The sequence below is a fragment of the Electrona antarctica genome (genome assembly GCF_951216825.1).
Source record: "Electrona antarctica genome assembly, chromosome: 19".
Lineage (NCBI taxonomy): Eukaryota > Metazoa > Chordata > Actinopteri > Myctophiformes > Myctophidae > Electrona > Electrona antarctica.
The window spans coordinates 3,551,766-3,577,387 of NC_136800.1; the positions used below are offsets into that span (position 1 = coordinate 3,551,766).

Sequence of the window (25,622 nt, forward strand, 5' to 3'; positions counted from 1 at the left end):
CCCGCTAGTACAGTCCGAAAGTGTTTCTATTTGCGTCTCAGTGTTCAGATCCGGTTTTAGCCCACTGACTGTATCCGGTCATTTGAACACAAACGCACAGGTACCATTTCCATATCTGCTCTAAAGCCGGATGCCCGGATCTGAAACCTGCTAAGTGAATTGATCCCGAATGTAGTTGATAGGAAGCGGAAACTGCATTTTATAAATTACCCAGATGATCAAAACACAGGGTTGCAGTGATTTGGCGATCAGGTCGGCAGACCTTTTTCTTTGACTTTGTTTTTAATGTATTTCGTTACACAATTTCTATTCTTGTCGGATTTTTTACCTTCTTTCACGTCAGTGAGTCTGGGCTTTTTTCCATCATGTGTTCTTCTCTTAACTGTCCCAATATTCCTCTTTCTAACGGACTGCACATTCCCCAGCTTGGATTAGGTGCGTTTGACCTATGCAATATACAGCTGCTGCATCTTCTGCACTGACCCTGTCAGTTTATTAACAGTAGCAGTTTGAGAAACACACAAGAATTCATTGCACATTTGTTTTGGTGCATGGCATGCATGCGCATGTGTGTGAGTTGATCAAGTTTTTGGACTACGACATTGCACTTGAACTTGCTTTGTCCTTGTATCTTCCTGCCTTACTTAAACTTTAGACAGCACTTATATTCTGTATGCTTCAGTGAAGTTACAAGTGGTGTTGCTGGGTGCAAAAATGGTCTATTCCTCACCCACTTACTTACTCAACCAGGCAACTTGAGGCAAGCAAAAAAAAAAAATTAACTCATTAACTAAACAACTGTAAGGGAAATGAGCTTTAAACTCAATGAACAAGCCTCGTTATGTTATATGCAATGTATGATTTCCAGTGGTGGAAAGTACATTTAGGCCTACTTAATAAGGGCTATATTTAAGTACAATTTTGAGGTATTTGTACAATTTCCAATACTACACGACTACATCTCAAAGGCAAATATTGTACTTTGACTCCAACTCCACTACATTTACTTGAAAACTTTAGTTACTTGTTACTTTGATTATTATTACAAAACATACATTGAACACTTAAGTTCAGCCCTATACATTTCGGACATTTGAAAATAGCCGATTTACAAGCTCACAATGTGTCGCATGGCGACGCATTGTGAGCTTGTACATCTGCTATTATTACTAGAGTTTTATACATTTGAAAACTTGAATTGGGACATTCTGCATATTGAGTACTTTCTACTTTTTGGCATTTTAAGTACATTTTGATGCCAATACTTTTGTACTTTTTGTTTTTTACAATTGAGTACTTTTTCCACCACTGATGATTTCAGATTTTTGTGAAATGTTTGTCCTTGATCTCTCTCTTCAAAGGAACATCACATGATGGTGGATACGCCCACGATGCTGTTGTGTATGCAATCCGTGAGTGTGGTGTACGGCACATTGACACAGCAAAGCGTTATGGCTGCGAGACACAGCTAGGTGAAGCTATCAGAGAAAGTGGGATTCCACGAAGTGAGCTGTGGCTCACCAGTAAACTCTGGTGTGGGGACTATGGATATGAACATGCCAAAAAGGCCTGCCTTGAGTCCTGCTCTCGGATGGGGGTGGAATATCTTGGTACGTTGTAAGATGATGTTCACCTACTGTCTGGTCTGTAAACCACATTATCCCTATCTTATTACTCTCAAAATGCCCCTTTGTAATTTTATGAACTCCTTACCACTCAGATTTGTACCTGATGCACTGGCCAGATGCCAGACAGCCTGGTCGCTCTAACAGGGACGTGAGAGCGGAGACGTGGAGAGCCCTGGAGGAGCTCTATGAAGAGGGTGAGAAACAAAGGGATTCATTAAATAATTGCAATGCTTATTACATGGCCTTATTATTATTATTACATGTTAGAAATCTGCTGGTACAGCGATTAGCATTGCTGAGAAAAGTAGTTGGGGTGCTCGGATAAAAATGCTTTTTATTAAACAACGCGGGATGCAGCAATGCTAATCGTTGTACCAGCAGATTTCTAACACCCGTGGCACATGTGGCGAGCATCATGAAAACCCCCTAGTTTGACACGTCACATGCTACTTAATAATGACATTTTTGGAATTTTGCCATATATTGGCTGTTAATGGTACCCCAACTTTCAGCAGCTGTCACAAAGTTTCCCAAGGGAGTTGGGTTGGAACACATTTATATGTTATAGTAGACACCTTTATGAACACATTTGTGGAGAAAGCTAGTGGTAAAGGTGGTTGCACACCGGCCGCGTTTTTCGGAAAACCGATACGCCGCTAAAAATTCGAATTCGCATCCGATTCGCGCCCGGTGTGTGGAGACCTTAAGCATTTTTTTTGCAGATTTGCCACACATTTCGCTAATTTTCTCTAACTATGTGAGCTTGTAGGTCAGCTATTTTCGGCGAAGAGGTTTGGTGTAAAGGGGGAAACAAGAGGGGGGCCAAGGATAGACACCTGGGGGACCCTAGTCAAAATAGGAAGTGTTTAAGTATTTCCTTTGGCTTTGGAATGCATCTCTTTGCTATGCACTACTCCTGTGTCAATTTACAAATGAATAAAGACTCTCTAAAATAGCCTGTGTATTTTGCTTCTGTAGGGGTGTGTCGGGCTATTGGTGTAAGCAACTTCCTGGTCCACCACCTGCAACAGTTAAAGGATGACTGTAGTGTAGTACCACATGTCAACCAAGTGAGTATTCCAGCTAGCTAACCAACCTTAGACCAAAATCTATAAGGGTGTGCTGCTGCTAATGGATCCAAATGTGTCTTAATAAGACATGCAAAAACACTGGTATACTATGGTCCTATTTGAAAGTGCAACAATGAAACAACTGACTAAGAATATTAGATATATAATATTACAGTTGTTTCTAAAGAGCTGAATTCAACATTTAACCTCTGGGGTACAACACCCACCCTCACCCAATCAGGTAGAGTTCCATCCATTCCAGCAGCCCAATCAGCTGGCGGAGTACTGTCGTCAGGAGGGCATAGTGTTTGAAGGGTACTGCCCCCTGGCCAAGGGACAGGCCCTTAACCATCCCACTGTTCTACAGCTTGCACGGAAGTACCAACGCACCCCTGCTCAAATCTGCATACGCTGGAGCATACAGGTATTAATCATGTCATAATATTGACAATCTAGTCTGGTCTGTAGGCCATAAAAGCACATTATCCCCAAGGTTAACCACTCTTTCAATTATTATTGCCTTAAACTATGTAGTATGCATGCATTATTATATGTATTAACGTGTTTAAACTATTTTTCCATTATAGAATGGTGTTGTCACAATACCCAAATCTACCAAGAAGGAGAGAGTACAAGAGAATTGTCAAGTGAGTTCAACATAAGCAGTTGCTGTTGTACAAAGTACATGTTTGTTGACCCCACCATCACTTTAGCCTCAAATGAGGGAAGTCGGTAATAAGAAATGAATGGTAAAGATCAGTGGGAAAACACAAGGTGTTCCAGAAACATACTGCCCATTTCCAACCGTTGTCAATATCCATATACCCAGTTTCGTTCTCCTTTTAACTCCCCTACTACCACCACCGCCACCACGACCACCACCGTCCTTCCTCTCTCAGGTGTTTGGGTTCCAGTTGCAGGAGGTGGACATGGCAACTTTGGGCAGATTGCATGATGGGAGACACGTATCCTGGGATCCCACCCATGTGGAGTAGCACAAGGTGTTTACCAACAACATCTCCATTCTAACGTTGCTTCTCTATCGCACTCTCTTCTCAACACAAGCCGTCCTATCTGTTGATTCTCTGCATGTTTTCCTCGCGGTGCCTTTATGATCTTTGTATTCATAAGTGATTCTTCTCCCTTTTTTCATCATGCTGTTCTGCTTTGTTGCCGGAGTACACCGTGTTGCACATTGCATTCATCTGTTATGAATGGGATCCGATTTTCTTGTGATATTGTAATCTGTGTTGTCCTAGGCTAGAATGACTTCTCTCCTCTGACCAAACCTGCACTCATCTATTCTACACTACATATCACATTATAGTGCTGCACAATTAATCAAAATAAAAGATCAAGATCTAGATTCAGACACTTATGCAATCTCATTTTGTGAAGAATCGTGCAGCACTAGTTGGCTGTCTAATTCATTTTAGTTACTCTTATGTTTTTTTTAAATAAATATTTTCATGGGAAAAAAATGAGAATCGTGATTATTTTGGAGTAAAATCGAGATTCACATTTGAGCAAGAATCGTGCAGCACATTACATTATCACATTATACCTCGATTTAAACATACTTTGCCTACATCATCTCACCGAATAACTTACTTGATCGATCTCAACCACCAACTAATATGGTTGCTGACACCGTCCCCGTCAGCAGTTAAAAACTAAATTGTAAGGAGATGGCTGCAGTGTCCTTCTAATGTGAAATTCATAGTCCGAAAACATAGTAGCAGTAACAAATGGGAAATGATGTCAGGAGCCAAGGACAATAGATAACATATCTACACATTTCTGTTATAGACATACTACAGTATACAGTATTGAATCGATGTCATAGTCATGAGATGGATTCACACTTTGGACCAGTGTTCCACCTTTTATGCTATGTTGTTAATAATGTTGGTGTTTCAACAGGTCTTTGATTTCTTGCTCTCTCCTGAGGACATGGACAGCATCAGGAGACTCCACTGCGACATGAAACTCATTCATCTAAGTGATCCACTCTGGAAAGAGCAAACACACACGTGATCCAACACATTTGGAGAATGACATTTTGTGTAACAATCTCATAGAACGTCTGTGCCTTTAAGCCCTGTATTCAGTATGTTAACCTTGGTAATATATTATAAATTAAAGTGTTCCTAATAGACTAGTGTGATCAATATGCAAGCATGTAACGGTTACTGTGTACTTTGGTTGTTACCCTGCTTGGAAATAATACACTAAGACATGACACAGGATAATTGTGTTTATATGTGATACTTTCCCACTGATTCATATGCTGGAATATATCCATTGTGTGTTGCCGTCTTCTGTTTGTTTTTGCATTGCATGTTCTTTTCTCTCCTGTTTTTCTTTTTCTTTTTTCCTTGAATCAAATTGCATTGCATTTTATTAAGTGTCACAACCTTCTGGTTTTTAGGTGAAAATCATGTATTACTTGTCAATCAAATTATACAGTACAGTGTAAATTAATGAAGTTCATATGTCTTGACATTTGGTCTTTTGTGTGAAATCTAACCAATAACCATGCTCTAGCTTTTGCCTAAAAGCATGTCATCTTTAACACAAACTTCACCAAATATGTGTTTAGGCCAAATTAGCACACTGAATGTTGTTCAATCAATGGAGACTAATTCATTTTCAGTTAGGCTGCCTTAAGATTGTGAACATTATCTGTATTTCAGCTGGTATGTGACTTTGTGCTATAAGTCAGAAATGTGAATTGTCAGTACAACCATGATTTCTGAAGCTCTGAAACTACTGCCACCTTCTGGTCACATTGATTTAGTGCAGTCACATTCTGCATTCTTTTTTACTTCATCTCCCCACACTAGGTCTGCTTACAACTCTGTTCTTTAACTTCTTTTAAATCAAAGCTGAAGACCTTTGCCTTTTTACTAAGGTTTTTGAAACTTTCACAAATTAGCTTGCTTCCTGCTCAATAGCCTGAGAGCTCTGATCAAACTAAACAGCGATCCTGCTGAAATATTTTCCTTGCAAATGTTTCTTGAGAGATCACAAAGTGGTAGATCTTTCTATTATCAGACGTATTGGCAGAGACATTTTCCACTATAGAGAATGTCCTGCATCACTGTACTAATGCAACATTCATGCAGTACATGGACGCACAGACTCTGCACAACTGGTGCAACTAAACTGAAGACCCACAACTATGACGCTGCATAGTGCTAGTCTGTGGTTAAGAAACTTGCAGCAAATTCGGTGACAGCTTTACTGTCCAGAAACCAAAGTTGCAGTTATCACACCTCTTGACAAGAATAACAAGTGTGATTTTCTGTGGTCACAGTTTAGATGACATGGAGACACACTGTTCACTGTTGAAGAAATACTATAGGAATATAATATAATATCTGAACTAAATGGATGCACCTGGGGCGTATCCTCATGTATAGGCCTATCCCAAGGTCATCAGGGTTTCGGGTCTCGCAACACCCCTCACTCAGATGACCCTTATACGTCCCAGTAGCTACCCACCACCAGTCCCATTAGGGAAAGACCACACAGTTCGTCGCTCCCGAACTACTCTGCCGGGACTGGGAGGTCTGGCGTGTGGAAGGACTAGGCTCTGTGGGTTGACTCCTGTCCGGGCCCCTAAAAAACAAAGATTACAATAGACACAATGAAATACTGTAAGATAAAGGAGCATATGAATTCGAACAAATATATGTTTTTAAATTAGACTTAAAAACAGCTATGGTTGGGGATTTCCTAATGTATCCTGGAATATGATTCCAGGTTTGTGGTGCATAATATTTAATAATAATCATAATAGTGAAATGCTGCTTCCCCATGTTTTGTTCCAACTATGGGGTGAACAATTAGTAGGCCAGCCCCAGATGACCTGAGGGTTCTAGATGGTTCATATGGCTTCAGCATGTCTGAGATGTAGCTGGGCCCAGAGCCACAAACAGATTTATAGTAACAACATTTTAAAATCAATTATCTGGGATACTGGTAGCCAATTTAAGGATTTTAGTGGCTCAGGGGTACTAGAGTTGCCGGTTGGGAACCGAAATGGTTCCCAGTTCGATCCCGGGCTCCCCCAGAGTTAGTGTCGAAGTGTCCTTGAGCAAGACTCTGAACCCCTAATTGCTCCCAATGAGCAGGTTGGTGCCTTGCATGTTTTCATCTGCCATCAGTGTATGAATGTGTGTGTGAATGGGTGAATGTAATCTATGTAAAGCGCCTTGGATATAGGTTCTATATTGCACCATTTACCATTTATATAGGCTACAGCAGAGCCATCTAATAGAAGAGTTACGATATTGATGAGGGGGCAGAAACCGAGCGCTCGAGCGCTGTTCATGCAGCCTGAACTGAGACAAGCTGGAGTTGGAAATACATTGTTTTCAACGAGGGCGGCGCAAATAAGAGCTATTTTAAGCATGTGTGCAACATGACAACTGTTTTAAAGTATTGGCAAGGAGGCAACCAGGTGCTCAGGAGGTGTGCAGGTATACAAAAATGTAAAAATAGTAAAAAGGTGCTCCTGGGATCAATCGGGATAACACATCGAACACTTAATGTTAAAAGGAGGAAAACTTTATAAAGTTTATAAAAGTATTGTACAGTAACAACTAAAGTCTCTTTAATGTTTATGTTGTACTATTACTATTAAACAATCTAAAATAAAGGGATTTAAGATCATTAAAGCTGGGCTGTTGCCTGAGTCCAATGCATTTTCTGCCTACTTCCAGTCTGCAGGACAGTTGGTTGTCCCAATGTCCCCATGCTCAATAGAAGTCTTATGTAGAAGAGCCGCCATTGGACTGGCCCCATGAAGTGAACGCAGTTTGCATAACTCTGGCTATATCTAAGGCTCTGGGCTACAGTACATAGGTGAAATTCGTCCTCTGCATTTTACCCATCCTGTGAACTTATTGATCTGTTATTTTCAAATAGACGTGAGTAGGGTTAAAGTGGTTAAAGTACTGATTTTTATAACTGTAGTATTAGTAGGCTAAACACATTTTGCAGGGACTCCCCTGAACCCCCCTCAGGTATATGGTCAAGTTCAAGACAGAAGGCCTTGAACTTTAGTCTTCGACACAAAAGTCGAAAGGTTAACTACTCTATTCAATCTATTCAATACACAACAACAGGGGGGTGTTACTGTGTATTGAACAGATGAGTTTACTATCAATAGAGTGCTGTCATGTGGGCCACATTTACATAACTAATGGGGTATTCGGTTCATTATGTAAATCAGTAACAGTGGCCGACATGATTGTAACTACAGAAGTTACAGAACAGTTGCTAAATGTCTTGAACGTGATCTGACACCGTGATGTCATGTAAACGCTGAATTACAATACCCAAAATCTCGGCCGAGTCTCGGTCACTCCAGCATGGCGATGTTACCGTGAAATTGGTGACCTGCTGAAATAGGTCATATAACACATCATATAACGTCAGTGTCCATTCCATACGTAAATCATTGCTGTTTGTTTATTAGCACTTATAGCAGTCTAACCTAGCGGTATTTAGGCCATGTGTCAAAGACCTCCATGTAAGTTATTTGAAGTTCACAAGATGATCACATATTTCGTCAGGTCACACTGCCATGTCACGCGCGCACACACACACACACACACACACACACACACTACACCACGCTACGAGGCTGATGTAAATAAATAATTTCATTGATCTGCAGTGGCATGCAGTGGTGGTTCAAGTTCAACAATCAACGAATCATATTTTCTCCTCTAAACGTAACATATGTGTCACTTGAATTAAAACAAAAAATAATAACAATAGCAAAATTCCAAAAATAAACACACAAAACCAATTTGTTACTTCGGGCGCGTTCGGAATTACCGCACCGGAGCACACTCGTGCGATATTTCCGAACGCAACCCTAAACGACGACGTCATCGTCACTTGGTGGAAATCCCCCCGGCCGAAGCCTGGTGAGGCGAGGTTACGCTTGAACTGAAAAGTTAGTTGACATTTAAACCGACCAATCAACGAGCAGCGACAGCCCAACAGTCAACCAATCAATGACGGACGAGGGGCGGGCCGCGCCGCCGCGGGCACGAGCACGCGTAGGGGGCGGAGCTGCAGATAAAAGGCCGAGTCGCACCGTTTCTACCTCAGATGCATTGAATCCTAAACAGAGACAGTCGCATCTACCTACCCGCTTAACAGCATCATTACAACCACCTGCTCAACAGCCACAGACATCACTAACCAACCACCATTACACACAGTTACAGAGAGGATACATCGACAACCACGAAAGGAACCAGTGTTTATCTTGCACCAGTGCTAATATTGTTGCTTTTCATTTTCAACAGTGAGTTTTATTTTCGAATTACTCGTACGTTGGGCTTGGGGTAAGGGCCGGGGAACGGTCTGTTACCGTTGCCGCCTGTCGGTATCGTTGCGTCGATAACGTCTGTAGTTGTGTTTTTCAAATACGTTTGTAGTCATTTGGGCTGTCTATCGTCGTTGCGTCGATAACGTCTGTAGTTGTGTTTTTCAAATACGTTTGTAAGCATTTGGGCTGTCGGTATCTTCGTTGCGTCGATAACGTCTGTAGTTTTTCAAATAAGTTTGTAAGCATTTGTGCTGTCTGTATCGTCGTTGCGTCGATAACGTCTGTAGTTGTGATTTTCATAAACGTTTGAAAGCATTTAGGCTGTCGGTAGCCGTTGTAGCCTAGCTTGGCCAACTACTATCACAGAGGGCAATTGTTTTTTTGCACAGTCAGGTTCCCGTCTTAATTATTGCCGTTGTACTGTGTTTAAAACTTAAGTTAGTTAGGCGGCCTACATTTAAAAGTTAACTCAAATTGTGGCTCGGCCATTACATTTTGAATCAAACTATAACAACATAGCTGCCCAGACCTAAGCTAACCACTTGTAGCATAAATAATACTCATTGTTAGATCTGTTTTTTTTTTTTACAATTCTCTTTCACAGGTGTATCAGCCTTGTACAACTCTCAGCTCTCTCAGTACTCTCTCTCTCATTCTCAGTTCTCTCTCCACAGGCACATAGCAGCTCCTCTCTCTCTCTCTCTCCCCCCACAGGCACAGCAGCACCTCTCTCTCTATCTCTCTCTCCACAGAGCAGCACCTCTCTCTCTCTCTCTCTCTCTCTCTCTCTCTCTCTCCACAGAATGGAGCAGTATAGACTCAGGTTGATCAACGAGCCGGCTGTCTCTGGACGTGCAGTTAAGTTGAGGGCTCGTTCCAGAAGGCAGGTAGACGTCCGCGTGGACAACCTGAGAAACCGCCCCCTGACCGATGACGACCTGGCCGTCATCACAGCGTGTGTCCCTGAACTGTACCGCCAGTTCGACCAGGTATGTGACGTTTCCTCACTAGTAGTAGTTGAGAAGCAGCTGCTCAGACCCCCGAAGGATGTCACACCCGTTGTTGAGGAGAAACCCTGTGCATGCTACTATGACCACCTCACTAAAGAGTGGAGGCCGGTGCGTGCAAGCTATGACCGGCGTAGAAAGCAGTGGAGACCTGCTTTTATTCCAACGGTCGTGCGGTGTCTCTGTACTCGCTACGTCCACAGTAGTAAGACGTGGGTTCCGGTGCGACCGCCCACGCCACCAGCCAGGGTGGTGACTACCCAGAGCAACAGCCTGTTCCATGAGTTCTCTGGGTGCCTTGTGACTCCACCACACCCTGATACCCTAACGCCCCCCTTCGGGTGTTGGAAAGCCCGCTGTGGCAACCGTTATGACCTCGTGGAGGTGAACGGTCAGCAGCTGGCCAGAGTCATCTCAGGTGTCTCCGCCACATGGGAGCTGGGCGGAAGGCCAGTCCAGCGCCAGTGGAGGGTGACTGTCTATAGGTCAGACGGACAGATGCAGCTGTCCGTGTTCTGTAGCTTCCCTGGAGAAAAGGTACGGAGGCGTTTCGTCTTTAGTGACGGGGCGCCTTCCCCTTCTCCATCGCTGAAGAGGAAGACCGATGCCGATGTGACCATCGACAGAGGCCCTCCTCGAAGCAAGACAGGTCTAAGACTGTAACTCAGACAGACCTGGGGTGCGGTGTTCATTGTAGCAGCTGCATGCACAGGGTTTTTCCTCAACAACGGGGGTGCATCAAGTTGAACAAGGAGCTGTCTATCTCTGGACGTGCAGGTAAGTTGAGGGCCAGACATTTTTATTTCATACCTTACACATAGAATTGTGTGGAATTAATACGGAATGCTTTTCGTAGTACTTTGATGAGAGTATCGACCAGGTAAGTGACCTTTCCTAGACGACAAGCAGCTCTTAAGGACCTCTGGTACAGGTTGGTTTTGTGCCTTTTCAGCAGGAAGTGGCTCTTGGAGGCATAGATCTTGTTCCTCCACATGTGCTAGGCCTCACAGAGAAACTTGACACTGTCTCTCTACTCTATAGGGTTTAACTTTTAACATCAAGTAATAATAGTCGCAAAGAAAACAAACAAATAAAACCCCCTCTCTCCACAGAGCAGCAGAATGGAGCAGTATTCTGACCAGTATTGCATCCATCAAACACAATTGGCCGTGTTTACGGGTGGGAAGTTAATCTGGCGATGGATCAAGTGACCGTCCCTTTTGCTGCACTGCAGAAGCTACTTGCAAGTGTGTATGGGAGGATGCACACAGTAGTTTAAACCTCCCCAGCTGTGGGGGTGGTGGTGCCAGCAACAGGGACTCAAGGACACTTGGGGCAATTGGGAATTGGCGATGACTAAATTGGGTCTCCTCCCATGGATTGTCGCCTTGACGTTGGCGGAGGAGCTTATGTATTTCTTACCCAGAGAGCAGGTCATGGCAGTTGCATGCCGGACAGCTTAAACGGTAAGAGATCAACTAAGGACAATCCGTAGATGGAACAAACCTGTGTTACAGAAATCACCACAAGAAGGAGGGAGCCAAGCTGATGTGTGGAGGAGGCGTGGCCATCCAGCCCACCGTGTTTGGAGACGTCACATGACAACATGACCATCGCTGGGGAGGATTCCACGATCCGGTGTGGAATCAGGACAGACATTTTTATTTCATACCTTACTCATATAGAATTGTGTGGATTAATACAGAATGCTTTTATTAGTACTTTCATGAGAGGATTACAGTTTGAGTAAAGTTTAAGCACTTGAACTTCTATGAGAGAATTTGATTGTATTTGAGTAAAGGTTAGGCACTAAGTTCAAACTTGGCCTAGTTATACAGCTTGATTTAAAAGCCATTTAATCCATTTCGACAGAATGTCCCCCCCCCCCCCCCCCACAAAAAGTATAATTTGCCACCGACCATCTGAAAGATTTGCACACGTTTTCACGATTTTCCAAAAATGGCAGATCTACAAGCTCGTAGTGCGGTACTCAGTGCTGTGCTTGTAGATCTGCTATTTTTCAACAGCTAAAGTTTAAAATAAAGTGGTTAAAGGCTGTAAGGTGACACAGACGTGGCCTCGGGTCTAAATGGGTTAAGCTATGACTACGTTAAGTTTGAACTTCATGTGAGGTGGTGCAACTGTCTCTTAAACTTCTGAGAATTGGAGTGTATTGAAGGCTTCTACTGTCTGCAGATCTTTGGTCCAGTGATGCAGATTCTGAAGTTCAAGACATTGGAGGAGGATGTGGAGAGAGACGGCCTGGCAGCTGCTGTCTTCACCAAAGACATGGACGAGGCTCACTACATCTCTAAAGCTCCTGGTGCTGGAACCATCTGGTAAAACGCACTACTACTTCTGTAGGCTGCATTGAACAACCGCTATGCAATTTACAACTTTCAACCTGGCATCCCTAGTTTGGACATGTCATTATACTGTAGGTGACGTTTTTTCCAAAAATGGCAGATCTACAGGCTCACAACAGGATGATGTGATGTCCTAAGTTTGTAGATCTTTGCTAATTGTCGTTGGGACAAAATTATGTAAGAATGCAAGAACACAATATAACAGTCAGATCCCAGTTCATATTTACTGAATAGAGAGTGTATAAAGTGCGGTTTCTTATGGAAAATCTGGTAAACATTTGAAATACTTGTCTGTAATTATGTACATGTCTGTCTTTCCGGCTGACAGTACTGTATTGGAAATCTGTGAGATATGTAGGACATTTGACATTGTGTCTACCGGTAACTACGTATCTTCCTCTGATGCCTTCTTTCTCTCTAATTTTCTTTTTTTCGATCTCTTTGTGCACAGTGATGGTTGAACTCTCCTTCCAGTAATCATACTGTGTGTGTGTGTGTGTGTGTGTGTGTGTGTGTGTGTGTGTGGCTCAGCATTGTATTCTTGTGTCATTGCATTTAGAAGTTACAGTAATTTGAGTTGACATCATCTATCCTGATTCCTGAGCAAAAGTTTGAGGATTACTGCCTCAATCTTGTTACAACGGTGAACAGGAGATGCACATCCTCACTCACTCACTGTTTCTGATATAGGCAGCAGGCAGCACCAAATGTACCAAAAGCCTTTCTGTTCATTAGCGCTACCTTCTGGTGGAAGAGTTTTAAGATTGACATTCAGTAGTGGGGTGGTGTGATAAAAATAAGAATCTAAATACAATATCTAGAATATGCCAAGGACAAGTCTTGCCACGGACACATTTGTCTGTGTACGGGCATATTGATGACCCCTGACTGGGTGGGTGTCTGAATGATGTAGTCTATCAATGAGCATACGGGATGGATCTATGCACAGAGCTCAGGCTCTGTAATGTGGGAAGCAAAGTGGAATCCTGTCTATTGTCTTAAGTGTTGTACGTATGGGATGTTGTACCAATAACGTTTATGAGCAGGGGTGTTGAATGGCTGGCATATTTTACCCCTCTGGAAGCACGGGCAGTGAGAATGAATTTACTGTGTGCGCCAAGGTACTTGGAAGGATAACTTGATTTCTTTTGTCTGTTCCCTGCCTGTTTTCCAAGTCAGTTTTGACTCTACAGAAAATCCAAAACATACAACTTGGCAGGAGTTGCCTTTGAGTAAAAGTTCAAGATCATTGGCCAACCATAACCGCTGGTCACTATTAACATAAATAGATATGTGGTCCGATGTTGACGTCGTTTTGACATTAGTGCCGGGGTCAGACAAGGGTGCCAATACTGATAATAATGCAGACCAACCACTCTACCAGTATTTTGTGTTACTGGCACTGGATCAGCCGCTCGTTCCATGTCCAATATCTGTCTGTCTCCCAAACCTCCAGGAGCAGACCACGGAGAGGAGAAAACGGCAACGTGTTGTGTTGTCCAGCTCAAAGGCAGTCAGGAACCCAAGGGGGTCTCCTCGCACCGCAGCACCCAGACCAGCAGCAACGGAGCCTGTCAGAACATGTGTCACGAAGTACACCAAGATCTTCAACGACGTCAAGGACATGACTAGCAATACAACAAAGTATGAATTAAGCGTGACGTGTTAACTGTTAAAACCCTCAGATATGAAGAGTTGACTGAACAGAGAAATTGTTAATTAGTGTATTATATGATCCTTTATGCCGCTCAATCATTTCTTCAGTACCCACCTCTGGACTCTCTTGCTATGCATGTATTTGCAAATGCCATCAGTTGGTTCGTTTAAATGTAACACTTTTAAACCTAAGTAACACATTTTGTTAAGTGTCTTTATGAAAAGCATGCTAGGATTCATTTGCCTTGAGTGCAACGAGCTATTTGGGTAACGTTTCAGTTTTAAAATGGCCTTATTCACAGGGCTTAAAGTTCTCAGTCCTGAGGATTTCATAGAGGTAATTTAATGATCAGTGCAGATTTGCAAAAAAAAACATTTTCAGTCTTGGGCTTTGTTTTGGCTTTAAGCCCTGTATTCAGTATGTTAACCTGACAGTGCTCAGTAATATATTATAAATTAAAGTGTTCCTAATAGACTAGTGTGATCAATATGCAAGCATGTGACGGTTACTGTGTACTTTGGTTGTTACCCTGCTTGGAAATAATACACTAAGACATGACACAGGATAATTGTGTTTATATGTGATACTTTCCCACTGATTCATATGCTGGAATATAGCCTTGTGTGTTGCAGTCTTCTGTTGTTTTTTTGCATTGCATGTTCTTTTCTCGACTATTTTTCTTCCTTGAATGAAATTGCATTGGATTTTATTAAGTGTCACAACCTTCTGGTTTTTAGGTGAAAATCACGTTTATTACTTGTCAATCAAATTATACAGTACAGTGTAAATGAATGAAGTTCATATGTCTTGACATTTCAACATTAAATGATAGATGCATTCATCTTAGTCATGAAATCCAATTGTGTTTTCTTTTTTCCTTATCTGTCCATGGAATGTTTTCTGGGATCCTGGAAGAGTGGGCACCTGAAGTCTGTGCAGCTCAATGATTTGAGGATACATGGTACATTATCAGACAAATGTACACTTCAATATTAGGCCTTAATAATGTTATTTTAAACTATTTTCCAAAGCATACTTTTTATATATATATATTTAGGATATCCAGACTTCTCATCTGAGAAGCTGTTGTTCAGCAAACGCTGTCCAGATGACGCTCCGAGTTTGGTCTTTCGTGTGAAATCTAACCAATAACCATGCTCTAGCTTTTGCTTAAGCATGTCATCTTCACCAAATATGTGAAGTTTAGGCCAAATTTGCACACTGAATGTTGTTCAATCAATGGAGACTAATTCATTTTCAGTTAGGCTGCCTTAAGATTGTGAACATATCTATTTTAGCTGGTATGTGACTTTGTGCAAGTCATATGTGAATTGTCAGTACGATAACCTTTTTTATAATTAGTTTGTCTACTCTAGTTCCAATGAGAGTCTCCTAGTCATGGGCAAAACCATGATTTCTGAAACTGGTTATGACTGCCACCTTCTGGTCACATTGATTTAGTGCAGTCACATTCTGCATTACTTTTTACTTCATCTCCCCACACACTAGGTCTGCTTACAACTCTGTTCTTTTAAATCAAAGCTGAAGACCTTTGCCTTTTTACTAAGGTTTTTGAAACTTTCAAATTAGCTCCCATCAAACTAAACAGCGATCCTGCTGAAATATATTCCTTGCAAATGTTTCTTGAGAGATCACCAAGTGGTAGATCTTTCTATTAGAAGACATTTCCCTCTATATAACTATAGTTCTATAGATATACTATAATAGAAAAGATAATTTCCTGCATCACTGTATTAATGCTACATTCATGCAGTACAATGGACGCATGGACTCTGCACAACTGGTGCAACTATTGATGACCCACAACTATGACGCTGCATAGTGCTAGTCTGTGGTTAAGAAACTTGGTGCTAATTCGGTGACAGCTTTACTGTCCAGAAAACAAAGTTACAGTTATCACACCTCTTGACAAGAATAATAAGTGTGATTGTCTGTGGTCACAGTTTAGATGACATGGAGACACCACACCTCGCATGCATAAAGTAACAAGGGAAGTCAGACATGGATAAAAAGTGTTTTCTCTTCATGGCCAAAATATTGCAATAGAATAAATAACTTTCACTGTTCACTGTTGAAGTAATACTATAGGAATATAATATATCTGACTACATTGTTTCTATAAAATATGAATATGAAGTATGCGAAGGTACATTTTAGATTCATTGTAAGCAGTGTACATTACAGTATCAAGTGCTGTTCTCATTCAGCCCAGTTATTTCAAGTTCATGTCACTTCAGTGGATCGCTGTATGGAGCGCCATCCTGAGAATAAAGCATGAGTAGTATATACCGTTAACTATTTGATGGTACTTATTTCATGTCCGACTTTGGACAAATAAATAACAGGTTGAGTGATGATGGTTAATATTGGGGGAAGGGGTCATACGTCATATTCTTGGCATCTGATGGGGTGTGTGTGTGTGTGTGTGTGTGTGTGTGTGTGTGTGTGTGTGTGTGTGTGTGTGTGTGTGTGTGTGTGTGTGTGTGTGTGTGTGTGTGTGTGTGTGTGTGTGTGTGTGTGTGTGTGTGTGTGTGTGTGTGTGTGTGTGTGAGAGAGTGAGTGAGTGAGAGACGTGTATATGTATATACATCGGGCGGCAGTGGCTCAGGGGTACTAGAGTACTCAGGGGTACCGGAACGTTCCCAGTTCGATCCCAGGCTCCCCCAGAGTTAGTGTCGAAGTGTCCTTGAGCAAGACTCTGAACCCTTAATTGCTCCCAATGAGCAGGTTGGTGCCTTGCATGCTTTCCTCCTCCATCGGTGTATGAATGTGTGTGTACACTGTACAGTGTGAATGGGTAAAGCGCCTTGGATATAGGCGCTATATAAATGCACCATTTGCCATTTATATAGGCTACAGTACATAGGTTAAATTCGTCCTCTGCATTTTACCCATCCTGTGAACTTGTTGATCTGTTATTTTCAAATAGACTATAGGGTTAAAGTGGTTAAAGTACTGATTTGTATGCTGTAGTATTGGTAAACACATTTAGCAGGGACTTCCCTGAACCCTAATCTCTGGCACCGCTTGCCCGATCAAAACTGTGCACATACTCCCTGGATGCCAATGACGAACCTCCAAAACGGTGTCTTTTGTTTTTAAACGCAGCTTGAAAGCAAACTCTCTGTTAATGTTTTGTTCCGTTTAGGAGGCCAAAATGCAAAACTCTCCATCACTTAGCTGGGTACCACCTCACTCACTCACTCACTGGATCCCATGTTACACTGCCTCACTGACATTAAATCCTGGATGTCAGATAATTTCCTTATGCTAAACGACAAAAAAAATCATACTCTTTGGCTCCCCACACCCAACACATAATATCACCACCTCCCTCGCCCCGCTGACAAATAAACCTCACGTAAAAAACGTAGGCGTAATCCCCAGACATTTTGAATGCCACCCCAGGGAAATGCCTGCAGTACGTTAGTTCTTAATTGTGTACTTGTGTCTCTCTCTTTTGCACATTGTGCGTATGTATGTATGAATGAATGAATGTTCATGTGTATAGGGGCAGTGCAAACTGTGGGAAAGCCACTGAGGAGTCAGTTCCAAGAAAGCACCGTTGGAGTGGTGCAGAAACTCATGCTGAAGGAACACAAGCTGGTGTGGAACAGCCTTGCTCGAATGTGGTGAGATACCACGTCATTATAGCCTAGCCCAGCCTGTGTGCTTTCTGGTCAAGACGGGCGGGAGCCAGTCGAAAACAGGCCGTGGATCCTATTGGTTCTCTGATCTGAGCACCCGCTCCCCTCCTCCCCTCCCCGCTAGAAAACACGTCGCGAGCAACGCCTCGTGACGCTCGGGCAACACGCACAAGAACATGAATGCGTAACAACAGTTTTGCACGGACACGCACACACTCCTTCGCTCTAAAATAATTATGTACACACACTGTTATGCGTTCACCTTTTTTTGCATCTCTTTGACCCGGCAAAAAAATGCATGGTACCTCCCTAACATTTTAGTCTACTTTTTATTTTTTATATACACACAATGCAGAGAGAGCCTCCTGTGTGCTCTGGCATGAGAGAAAGGACAATGGGTGGGTCCGCGTGGGGGTGCCCTGGGCGCGGCAGTTACTGGGGTGTGGTCAGCACTGGTTGGCTGCACCCGGCCGGCAGGGCACTGCGCCATGTCCGCGGTGCCCTGTTGGACGGTGTGGCTGATGCAATGGCTGGTGCTGGTTGCACCTTGGTGATGGCTGCGCCCGGGGCGTCCCCCTCCGTGGAGTCGTCTAGCTAGAAGCCTGGAGGAGAGGGCCAATGATTTGGCCAATTACTGCTCGACCCGTCAACTGAGAAAAATAATTAGAACCTTTTTCACATTGGCCTATTATACCACCACCAGGAGGCCACAACCTGACCGTGGCTGGTGGAGACCTGTGCCCCGAGGGGCAGTTTTTCTAGTTTGTCATATTTCTTTTGTCTAAAGTTATCAACACTGGTACTAACTCTGTGCTGGCCTTGCCTTGCAGGATGGACAGTGAGCGGGTGCTGCACCAGAGGGTGAACTCTGCCCTTCAGCTTGGTGGGGGCGGACGAGGCGGTGGTCATGGTGCTGTGTCCCCTGGATGCCTCGGGCCTGGACATGGAGGTCATCCACAAGGAGTTCCACCAGGCCACGTTGGGCTTCTCCGACATCATCGGCACGGTGCTGAGCGGGGAGAAGCCCAAAGGGCAGCTGGAGACTGAACAGATTCTCAAGGTACTACTAGAAGGTGCCCCTAGAGCAGGGGTCATCGCCATGTTGCCTTGTGGTTGATAGTTTTTGTAATTAATTAACACCCTCTGCAGTTGGGATTTATTATTGGGGCGGATGGCAACCACAAGGTTCCCAGTTCAAACCCGGGCTCCCCCAGAGTTAGTGTCGAGGTGTGGACTCTTACAGGTGCATTTGGTTCCATTAGTATGCTCTCAGAGTTGAACCTGCATAGCAGTAGATATAAACAGTAGAAACACTGTCTCTTGTGCGTATAGTCATAGTGTTTTATGCAGTTGAGCGGTAGATAGTGAACCACAGAACACATGGGGAAATGGTAATGACTAAGCTAGGGAGAAAACACAAAAACAAACCCAAAGGAATGGATCCAAAGCTCTCCTTTTCTTTTTGGGCAGGTGGGCGCTGCGCTCACAGGCGTGGGCGAGCTGATCCTGGACACGGACCGGGTCCTGAAGCTGCGTCCGCCGGCCAACGGCTCGGACTACTTCCTGACCACGGCGGACTTCGAGACGCTGCGAGCGGAGCAGGAGAGCCAGGCGGTGGTGTGGCAGGTGCTGGCCTCCGCGTTCGCCCTGGCCGGGGCGGCCGGCCGTGCCCCTGAAGAGGAGGTGGGACCGCCAGCGACTGAGGAGGGAGTTGGAGGGACTGGAGACGGCGGGGACGGGTGCCTCGCAGCAGGACGGCGCGGCGGCGGAGGTGCCCATGGAGAACGCCTGCGTGGTCTGCCTCAGCCGGCCGCGCGGCTGTGTCCTGCTGGACTGTGGACATGTGTGTGCTGCTGCTTCAGCTGCTACCAGGCCCTGCCACGGCCCAACTGTCCCATATGTAGGCAGAGCATCAGGCGAGTGGTGCCTCTCTATCAGGCATGAGGCCCTAGCCTGGCTAGTAAGCCAGACTCAAATCACACTGTCGTGTGGTATTTGAGTCTGGAGATGCTGTGTATGGATCTTGTTTCCCGGGGGGTGGGTTCAAACATTTTCTCTTTGACGCAATTGGTTAGAGCTACTGTCAGTCAAAGGTCTCAAGCATTGAACGTCACTGTACCAAAGCCCGCACATATTGCATACCGTGTCCCGATTGGCCACACCAGTTCTCTGGTGTAGGAAATGGGCGTACAATTGAGCCTCTCCAGACCGTAATCCGCCGGCAGGCAATATTTTTTTGCCAACGGCTGATTCGGTCTGGCTTATTAGCCAGGCTAATGAGGCCCTGCCTGCCACAGTCAGCCCAACTGTCCCATGTGTAGGCAGAGCATCAGGCGAGTGGTGCCTCTCTATCAGGCATGAGGCCCTGCCTGCCACAGCCAGCCCAACTGTCCCATATGTAGGCAGAGAGCATCAGGAGAGTGGTGCCTCTCTAATCAGGCATAAGACACTTTGACATTCAGTATGCACACGTATATCCAGTAACAGTTATTGGAACCCTTGAGCTGATTTTCAAAAAAAACCCAAATGTTTTGGTTGAAACTTGAAACAAATAGTGTTTTGTTAATGCACTATATTCTGATAGCAATTGTTTTTGATAGTTGCTATAGCATTTGTTCAATAACCTTATTAAAGAGCCCGCTCTTTAATAAACATACATTTTCCAGGTGCGTGGCCAAATTTCATCCAATAAATCCAATGGATACCCATTTATCAGCTTCATTTTTATCGTGTTCCAATTTTATCATCACTTCCAATTTCACTTGTTTATTCTTTATCCCGTGTGAGCTCTCTCTCCATCCTGATTGGATAAAATTGGTATCCCCGGACCCCACCTGAAAATGCATTTTCTGTTTTCTAAAGGGCTGGAGAAACATGGAGATTCCTGTTACTGAAAAACACTCTATATAACGTATAACAATGATTACTATCAGAATATAAATAAATATCACATACAGTACCCTACCTTAATGCAGATTCTGTGGTATATGCTTAGTAGGTACTAGGTTCGGGTAGACAGACGAGTGACACTGTAACCCCTGATTTACTTGGTTGCGCACAGTCGATGAGGCCTTTACGAGGGCCATTCGAGCCGCAAGTGGAGCCTGCAGTACTACCGTTGCCCAGGTGGAGCCTGCAGAACCATTGCGGCTCAAGAATCCACCACTTCTGAATGAAGTGTCTGGTGCTGGGAGTCTGGTGCAACGCACAGGTCCTCGCTGTACTCCTGGTGAGAGCAGGTGTGGACCTGGTGAGACGTAGGAGGGGCCCGGACAGGAGGCAACCCACAGAGCCTAGTCCCTCCACATGCCAGAATTGTACCTCTCAGTCCCGACATAGTAGTTCCGGAGTGGTTCCAACTGATTGTGTGGCCCTGGTCTTTCCCTAGTGGGTCTGATCGAGGGTAGCTACTGGGACGTAAGTCGGGACTTGATCACCCCGGCTGGGTCACCCGAGTGAGGGGTATGATGTTCGCGAGACCCGAAACCCTGATGACCTTGGGATACATCACTGAGGATACGTCCCAGTTGCATCCATTCTCGTTCTTGTGCACCAAGAATAGCCGATCTACGAGCTTGTCGCCTGTCACGTTAGGCAGGCCACTAAATATCAACACTTTTAAGTTGAAAAGACAAAGATAATGTTCTTTGGTGTCCTCCAAATATACTGTTTGGAATAAGAGGCGGTTTAATTGTTCTCAAAAACAATTTTATATAAATACAAAATTTGAAAGTGGAAATTATAGTATGTTGTGTAGATGTTTTGTGTTTGTTTCAGTGCAGTTATATTAAAACTGTACATACATGATGTACTTAAGTTATTGGAGAAAATAACATCTTTGAAAATGTGTAAATATAGAAAGTAGCCTAACAATGTACAGTAAATGTACAATATAGATTGGTTATTTTCCCACATGTTTGTTCTGTGCCTTAATTTAGCCTCAGCATTACCGTTTTGGACTGATTGTAAAATAAAATATGCAACAGTATGATTCTCAATGTTTTCTAGATCAGGGTACACACCTAGTCCAGGGTCCGAGCCAGATTTTGGTGGCCGAAAAATGTTTGTATTTGTATAGTGCTTTCAAATTTGAGAAATGTATAATGGGGGTCAATGGCAGAATGGCATGTCAAAAAATCACTTTCACCTAGAAACTCTATTCACACTTAATAATTCAGCTTACTGTGGACACATGCTGGAACTTTTTACTTTGAAACTATGGACTATATATAGCCCATGGTCTCGGAGTCATTTTCGTCTTTTTTTAAAATCCTTGTTTTTCATAATTTATAGCGCATGGTCTCAGATGGAATACTATAGCATGCCGTTTTTCATCATTTTTGAGGATTTGAAAAAAAAGACGAAAATAACAAAGAAGCTACAAAACATTTTAAAGTAAAAGGTTCCACAGTAAGCTGAATTATAGTGTGAATGGAGTTTATAGGTGAAAGTGACTTTTTGACGTGCCATAGAGCTGCCATTGAGCCCCATTATAAGTTTCTCACATTTGAAAGCACTATATTTCTAAAACTATGAAACATTTCAAAGATTCCTTTTCAGGGAAACATGTCCACCGTAAGATGAACTTAAATAGGTTTGAATGGGGTTTCTAGGTGTAAGTATGTAGGACTAGTAGCATGCCAAAGTTTGTGCTATTGCCATTGAGAATGCATTGGGCGTGAAATGAAATGAAATGAAATGAAATCTATATTTACCCAGGGTATCTGGGCTAAGCTCAAGAACTTGTTTCCAGCCAGGCCCTGCTCATAGAACACATTTCATCGTAGTGGTTGATGCCTTGTTCAAGGGCATTTCAGCGGTGGTAATTTTAACGTGTCGGACGGCTGGTTCGAACTGGGAACCTTCCGGTAACTATCTAGACCGCGCCGCTATCCGTTCGGCCACCGCTGCGTTTAAGTTAAATAACTCAGAAACTACAAAACATTTCAAAGTAAAAAGTTCCAGCATGTGTGCCCACAGTAAGCTGAATTATAAAAAGTGTGAATGGAGTTTCTAGGTGAAAGTGACTTTTTGACGTGCCATAGAGCTGCCATTGAGCCCCATTATAAATGTCTCAAATTTGAAAGCACTATATTTCTAAAACTATGAAACATTTCAAAGATTCCTTTTCAGGCAAACATGTCCACCGTAAGATGAACCTAAATAGGTTTGAATGGGGGTTCTAGGTGTAAATATGTAGGACTAGTAGCATGCCAAAGTTTGTGCTATTGCCATTGAGAATACATTGGGCGTTTAAGTTAAATAACTCAGAAACTAAAAAACATTTCAAAGTAAAAAGTTCCAGCATGTGTGCCCACAGTAAGCTGAATTATAAAAAGTGTGAATGGAATTTCTAGGTGAAAGTGACTTTTGACGTGCCATAGAGCTGCCATTGAGCCCCATTATAAATGTCTCAAATTTGAAAGCACTATATTTCTAAAACTATGAAACATTTCAAAGATTCCTTTTCAGGCAAACATGTCCACCGTAAGATGAACCTAAATAGGTTTGAATGGGGTTTCTAGGTGTAAGTATGTATAGGACTAGTAGCATGCCAAAGTTTGTGCTATTGCCATTGAGAATGCATTGGGCGTTTAAGTTAAATAACTCAGAAACTACAAAACATTTCAAAGTAAAAAGTTCCAGCATGTGTGCCCACAGTAAGCTGAATTATAAAAAGTGTGAATGGAGTTTCTAGGTGAAAGTGACTTTTTGACGTGCCATATAGAGCTGCCATTGAGCCCCATTATAAATGTCTCAAATTTGAAAGCACTATATTTCTAAAACTATGAAACATTTCAAAGATTCCTTTTCAGGCAAACATGTCCACCGTAAGATGAACTTAAATAGGTTTGAATGTGGTTTCTAGGTGTAAGTATGTAGGACTAGTAGCATGCCAAAGTTTGTGCTATTGCCATTGAGAATGCATTGGGCGTTTAAGTTAAATAACTCAGAAACTACAAAACATTTCAAAGTAAAAAGTTCCAGCATGTGTGCCCACAGTAAGCTGAAATATAAAAAGTGTGAATGGAGTTTCTAGGTGAAAATGACTTTTTGACATGCCATAGAGCTGCCATTGAGTCCCATTATAAATGTCTCAAATTTGAAAGCACTATATTTCTAAAACTATGAAACATTTCAAAGATTCCTTTTCAGGCAAACATGTCCACCGTAAGATGAACCTAAATAGGTTTGAATGGGGTTTCTAGGTGTAAGTATGTAGGACTAGTAGCATGCCAAAGTTTGTGCTATTGCCATTGAGAATACATTGGGCGTTTAATTTAAATAACTCAGAAACTATGTTTTGTAGTTTCTGAGTTATTTAAATTAAACGCCCAAGTAAAAAGTTCCAGCATGTGTGCCCACAGTTAGCTGAATTATAAAAAGTGTGAATGGAGTTTCTAGGTGAAAGTGACTTTTTGACGTGCCATAGAGCTGCCATTGAGCCCCATTATAAATGTCTCAAATTTGAAAGCACTATATTTCTAAAACTATGAAACATTTCAAAGATTCCTTTTCAGGCCATGTCCACCGTAAGATGAACCTAAATAGGTTTGAATGGGGTTTCTATGTGTAAGTATGTAGCATGCCAAAGTTTGTGCTATTGCCATTGAGAATGTATTGGGCGTTTAAGTTAAATAACTCAGAAACTACAAAGCATTTCAAAATGAGCAGAGTGACATGGAACCCAGGCTACATTAATATATTCAGGACTTGCACACATTTTCACAATTCTCAAAAATAGATCTACATGCTCATAGCGAAGCACACTATGAGCTAAAACAGGAGTATATGAATAGGCCTTAAGAAATAAGAAGACAGAAGTATTCAATGTGTTTTATGAAATAAAAGTATCAACATGGCAATGTAGTACAGGAAAGTATGGCATCAACAAAGTACAAAAAGTAATGCAGAATATCCCATTTCACAAGTTAAAGATCCAGGAAGATTTGAACCCATGACATTCTGATCATGTAGACAGTGTCCTATCACAGTGGTGAGCAGAATGTCACAGGTTCAAGGCGTGAGCAGTGTGTCTGGGTACGCTGACGGATACATTGAAGTGAGTATTTTACAGACATGAAACCTGAACATTTCACTAGTGCAGTAGCCGTCCCTGAGTTGTCTCGAACCACCATCCTCTCGGTTAACAGCCAAAGTAAGCTCAAATTCCCGTAGTTTATTTCCATTGAAACTAACTCAATGGTCTTACATCACTCCGGATGCGATACCTTGCTCGGCCCGTGTGTATATAGTCTGTGGCTCTGCGAGCTCGCTCAGCCAGCCAATCACATGGTCAACGGTGACATCAAGGTCATCTGTTACAGGGTCACAGAAGCTGCTATCTACGCCTTTGCTTTTGTGCGGACAAGAAATCAAACAGGCAATGATAGAATGCAAAAGTTCACTACTAAACACATGTATGACATGCGCGTTTTGTCAGAATGCTGGGTTGGCCATGTTGATTAAGAAAATGGTCACGGAACGTAAATTAACATAGATCCAATTTGCTTTCAGTTTGCATATCCTCTCTAGAGCGGATATGGAAATAGCCTTCTGTATTCCTGCGTTTAAATTACAGGATACAGTAGGCGGGGCTCTAGACCGGACTCAACTGTAGATAGAAGAGTCTTATTTTATTAGACAGGAGGAAAATGGTACAAGAATAGTATTGTCAAACTGACAGTCTGTTTAGTTTAATCAGCAGTCAGGATTTGAACATGGAACCTCTGTGTTGAGAGCCTGATCATCACACCAGTTACAGTACACCATCTCTGAGTACTGTTGAAGTGGTCTTTTGTATTTTAGCCTTCAGTTAGGTAAAGTTGAAAAGCAATGAACTGTAAGAGGACTGGGATTTGAACATGAAA

The 25,622-nt window shown here is 42.8% G+C and overlaps 2 protein-coding genes and 1 pseudogene across 6 annotated transcripts; all 3 read left to right on the forward strand.

Moving 5' to 3' along the window:
* Positions 1 to 170: 170 nt before the first annotated feature.
* Positions 171 to 4,854, forward strand: LOC306943608 (putative oxidoreductase ZK1290.5). 2 transcript variants are annotated; one of them, XM_079530037.1, is made up of 8 exons: positions 171 to 435; positions 1,362 to 1,610; positions 1,721 to 1,822; positions 2,607 to 2,698; positions 2,940 to 3,122; positions 3,286 to 3,345; positions 3,598 to 3,699; positions 4,622 to 4,854. In XM_079530037.1, exons 1-7 carry the CDS (start codon positions 366 to 368, stop codon positions 3,691 to 3,693), a joined length of 852 nt encoding a protein of 283 aa, XP_079386163.1. In that variant the 5' UTR covers positions 171 to 365; the 3' UTR covers positions 3,694 to 3,699; positions 4,622 to 4,854. The 2 variants fall into 2 exon arrangements, with proteins under 2 accessions (XP_079386163.1, XP_079386162.1); XM_079530036.1 differs by lacking the exon at positions 3,598 to 3,699.
* A 3,994-nt stretch (positions 4,855 to 8,848) lies between these two features.
* LOC306943228 (uncharacterized protein) lies at positions 8,849 to 14,929 on the forward strand. Of its 3 annotated transcripts, none has more exons than XR_013792369.1 (4): positions 8,849 to 9,029; positions 11,556 to 11,698; positions 12,257 to 12,399; positions 13,883 to 14,929. XR_013792369.1 is itself a non-coding variant. In XM_079529446.1 (4 exons), exons 2-4 carry the CDS (start codon positions 9,857 to 9,859, stop codon positions 14,052 to 14,054), a joined length of 501 nt encoding a protein of 166 aa, XP_079385572.1. In that variant the 5' UTR covers positions 8,849 to 9,029; position 9,856; the 3' UTR covers positions 14,055 to 14,929. The 3 variants fall into 3 exon arrangements, 1 of the variants encoding a protein (XP_079385572.1); XR_013792370.1 differs by having other exon boundaries at positions 11,578 to 11,698; XM_079529446.1 differs by lacking the exon at positions 11,556 to 11,698 and adding an exon at positions 9,856 to 10,042.
* A 42-nt stretch (positions 14,930 to 14,971) lies between these two features.
* LOC306943787 (mitochondrial ubiquitin ligase activator of nfkb 1-A-like) lies at positions 14,972 to 19,695 on the forward strand (annotated as a pseudogene). The gene is made up of 5 exons: positions 14,972 to 15,044; positions 17,492 to 17,543; positions 17,616 to 17,736; positions 18,582 to 18,811; positions 19,222 to 19,695. The product of its transcript is annotated as a mitochondrial ubiquitin ligase activator of nfkb 1-A-like (transcript).
* The last annotated feature ends 5,927 nt before the right edge of the window (positions 19,696 to 25,622 follow it).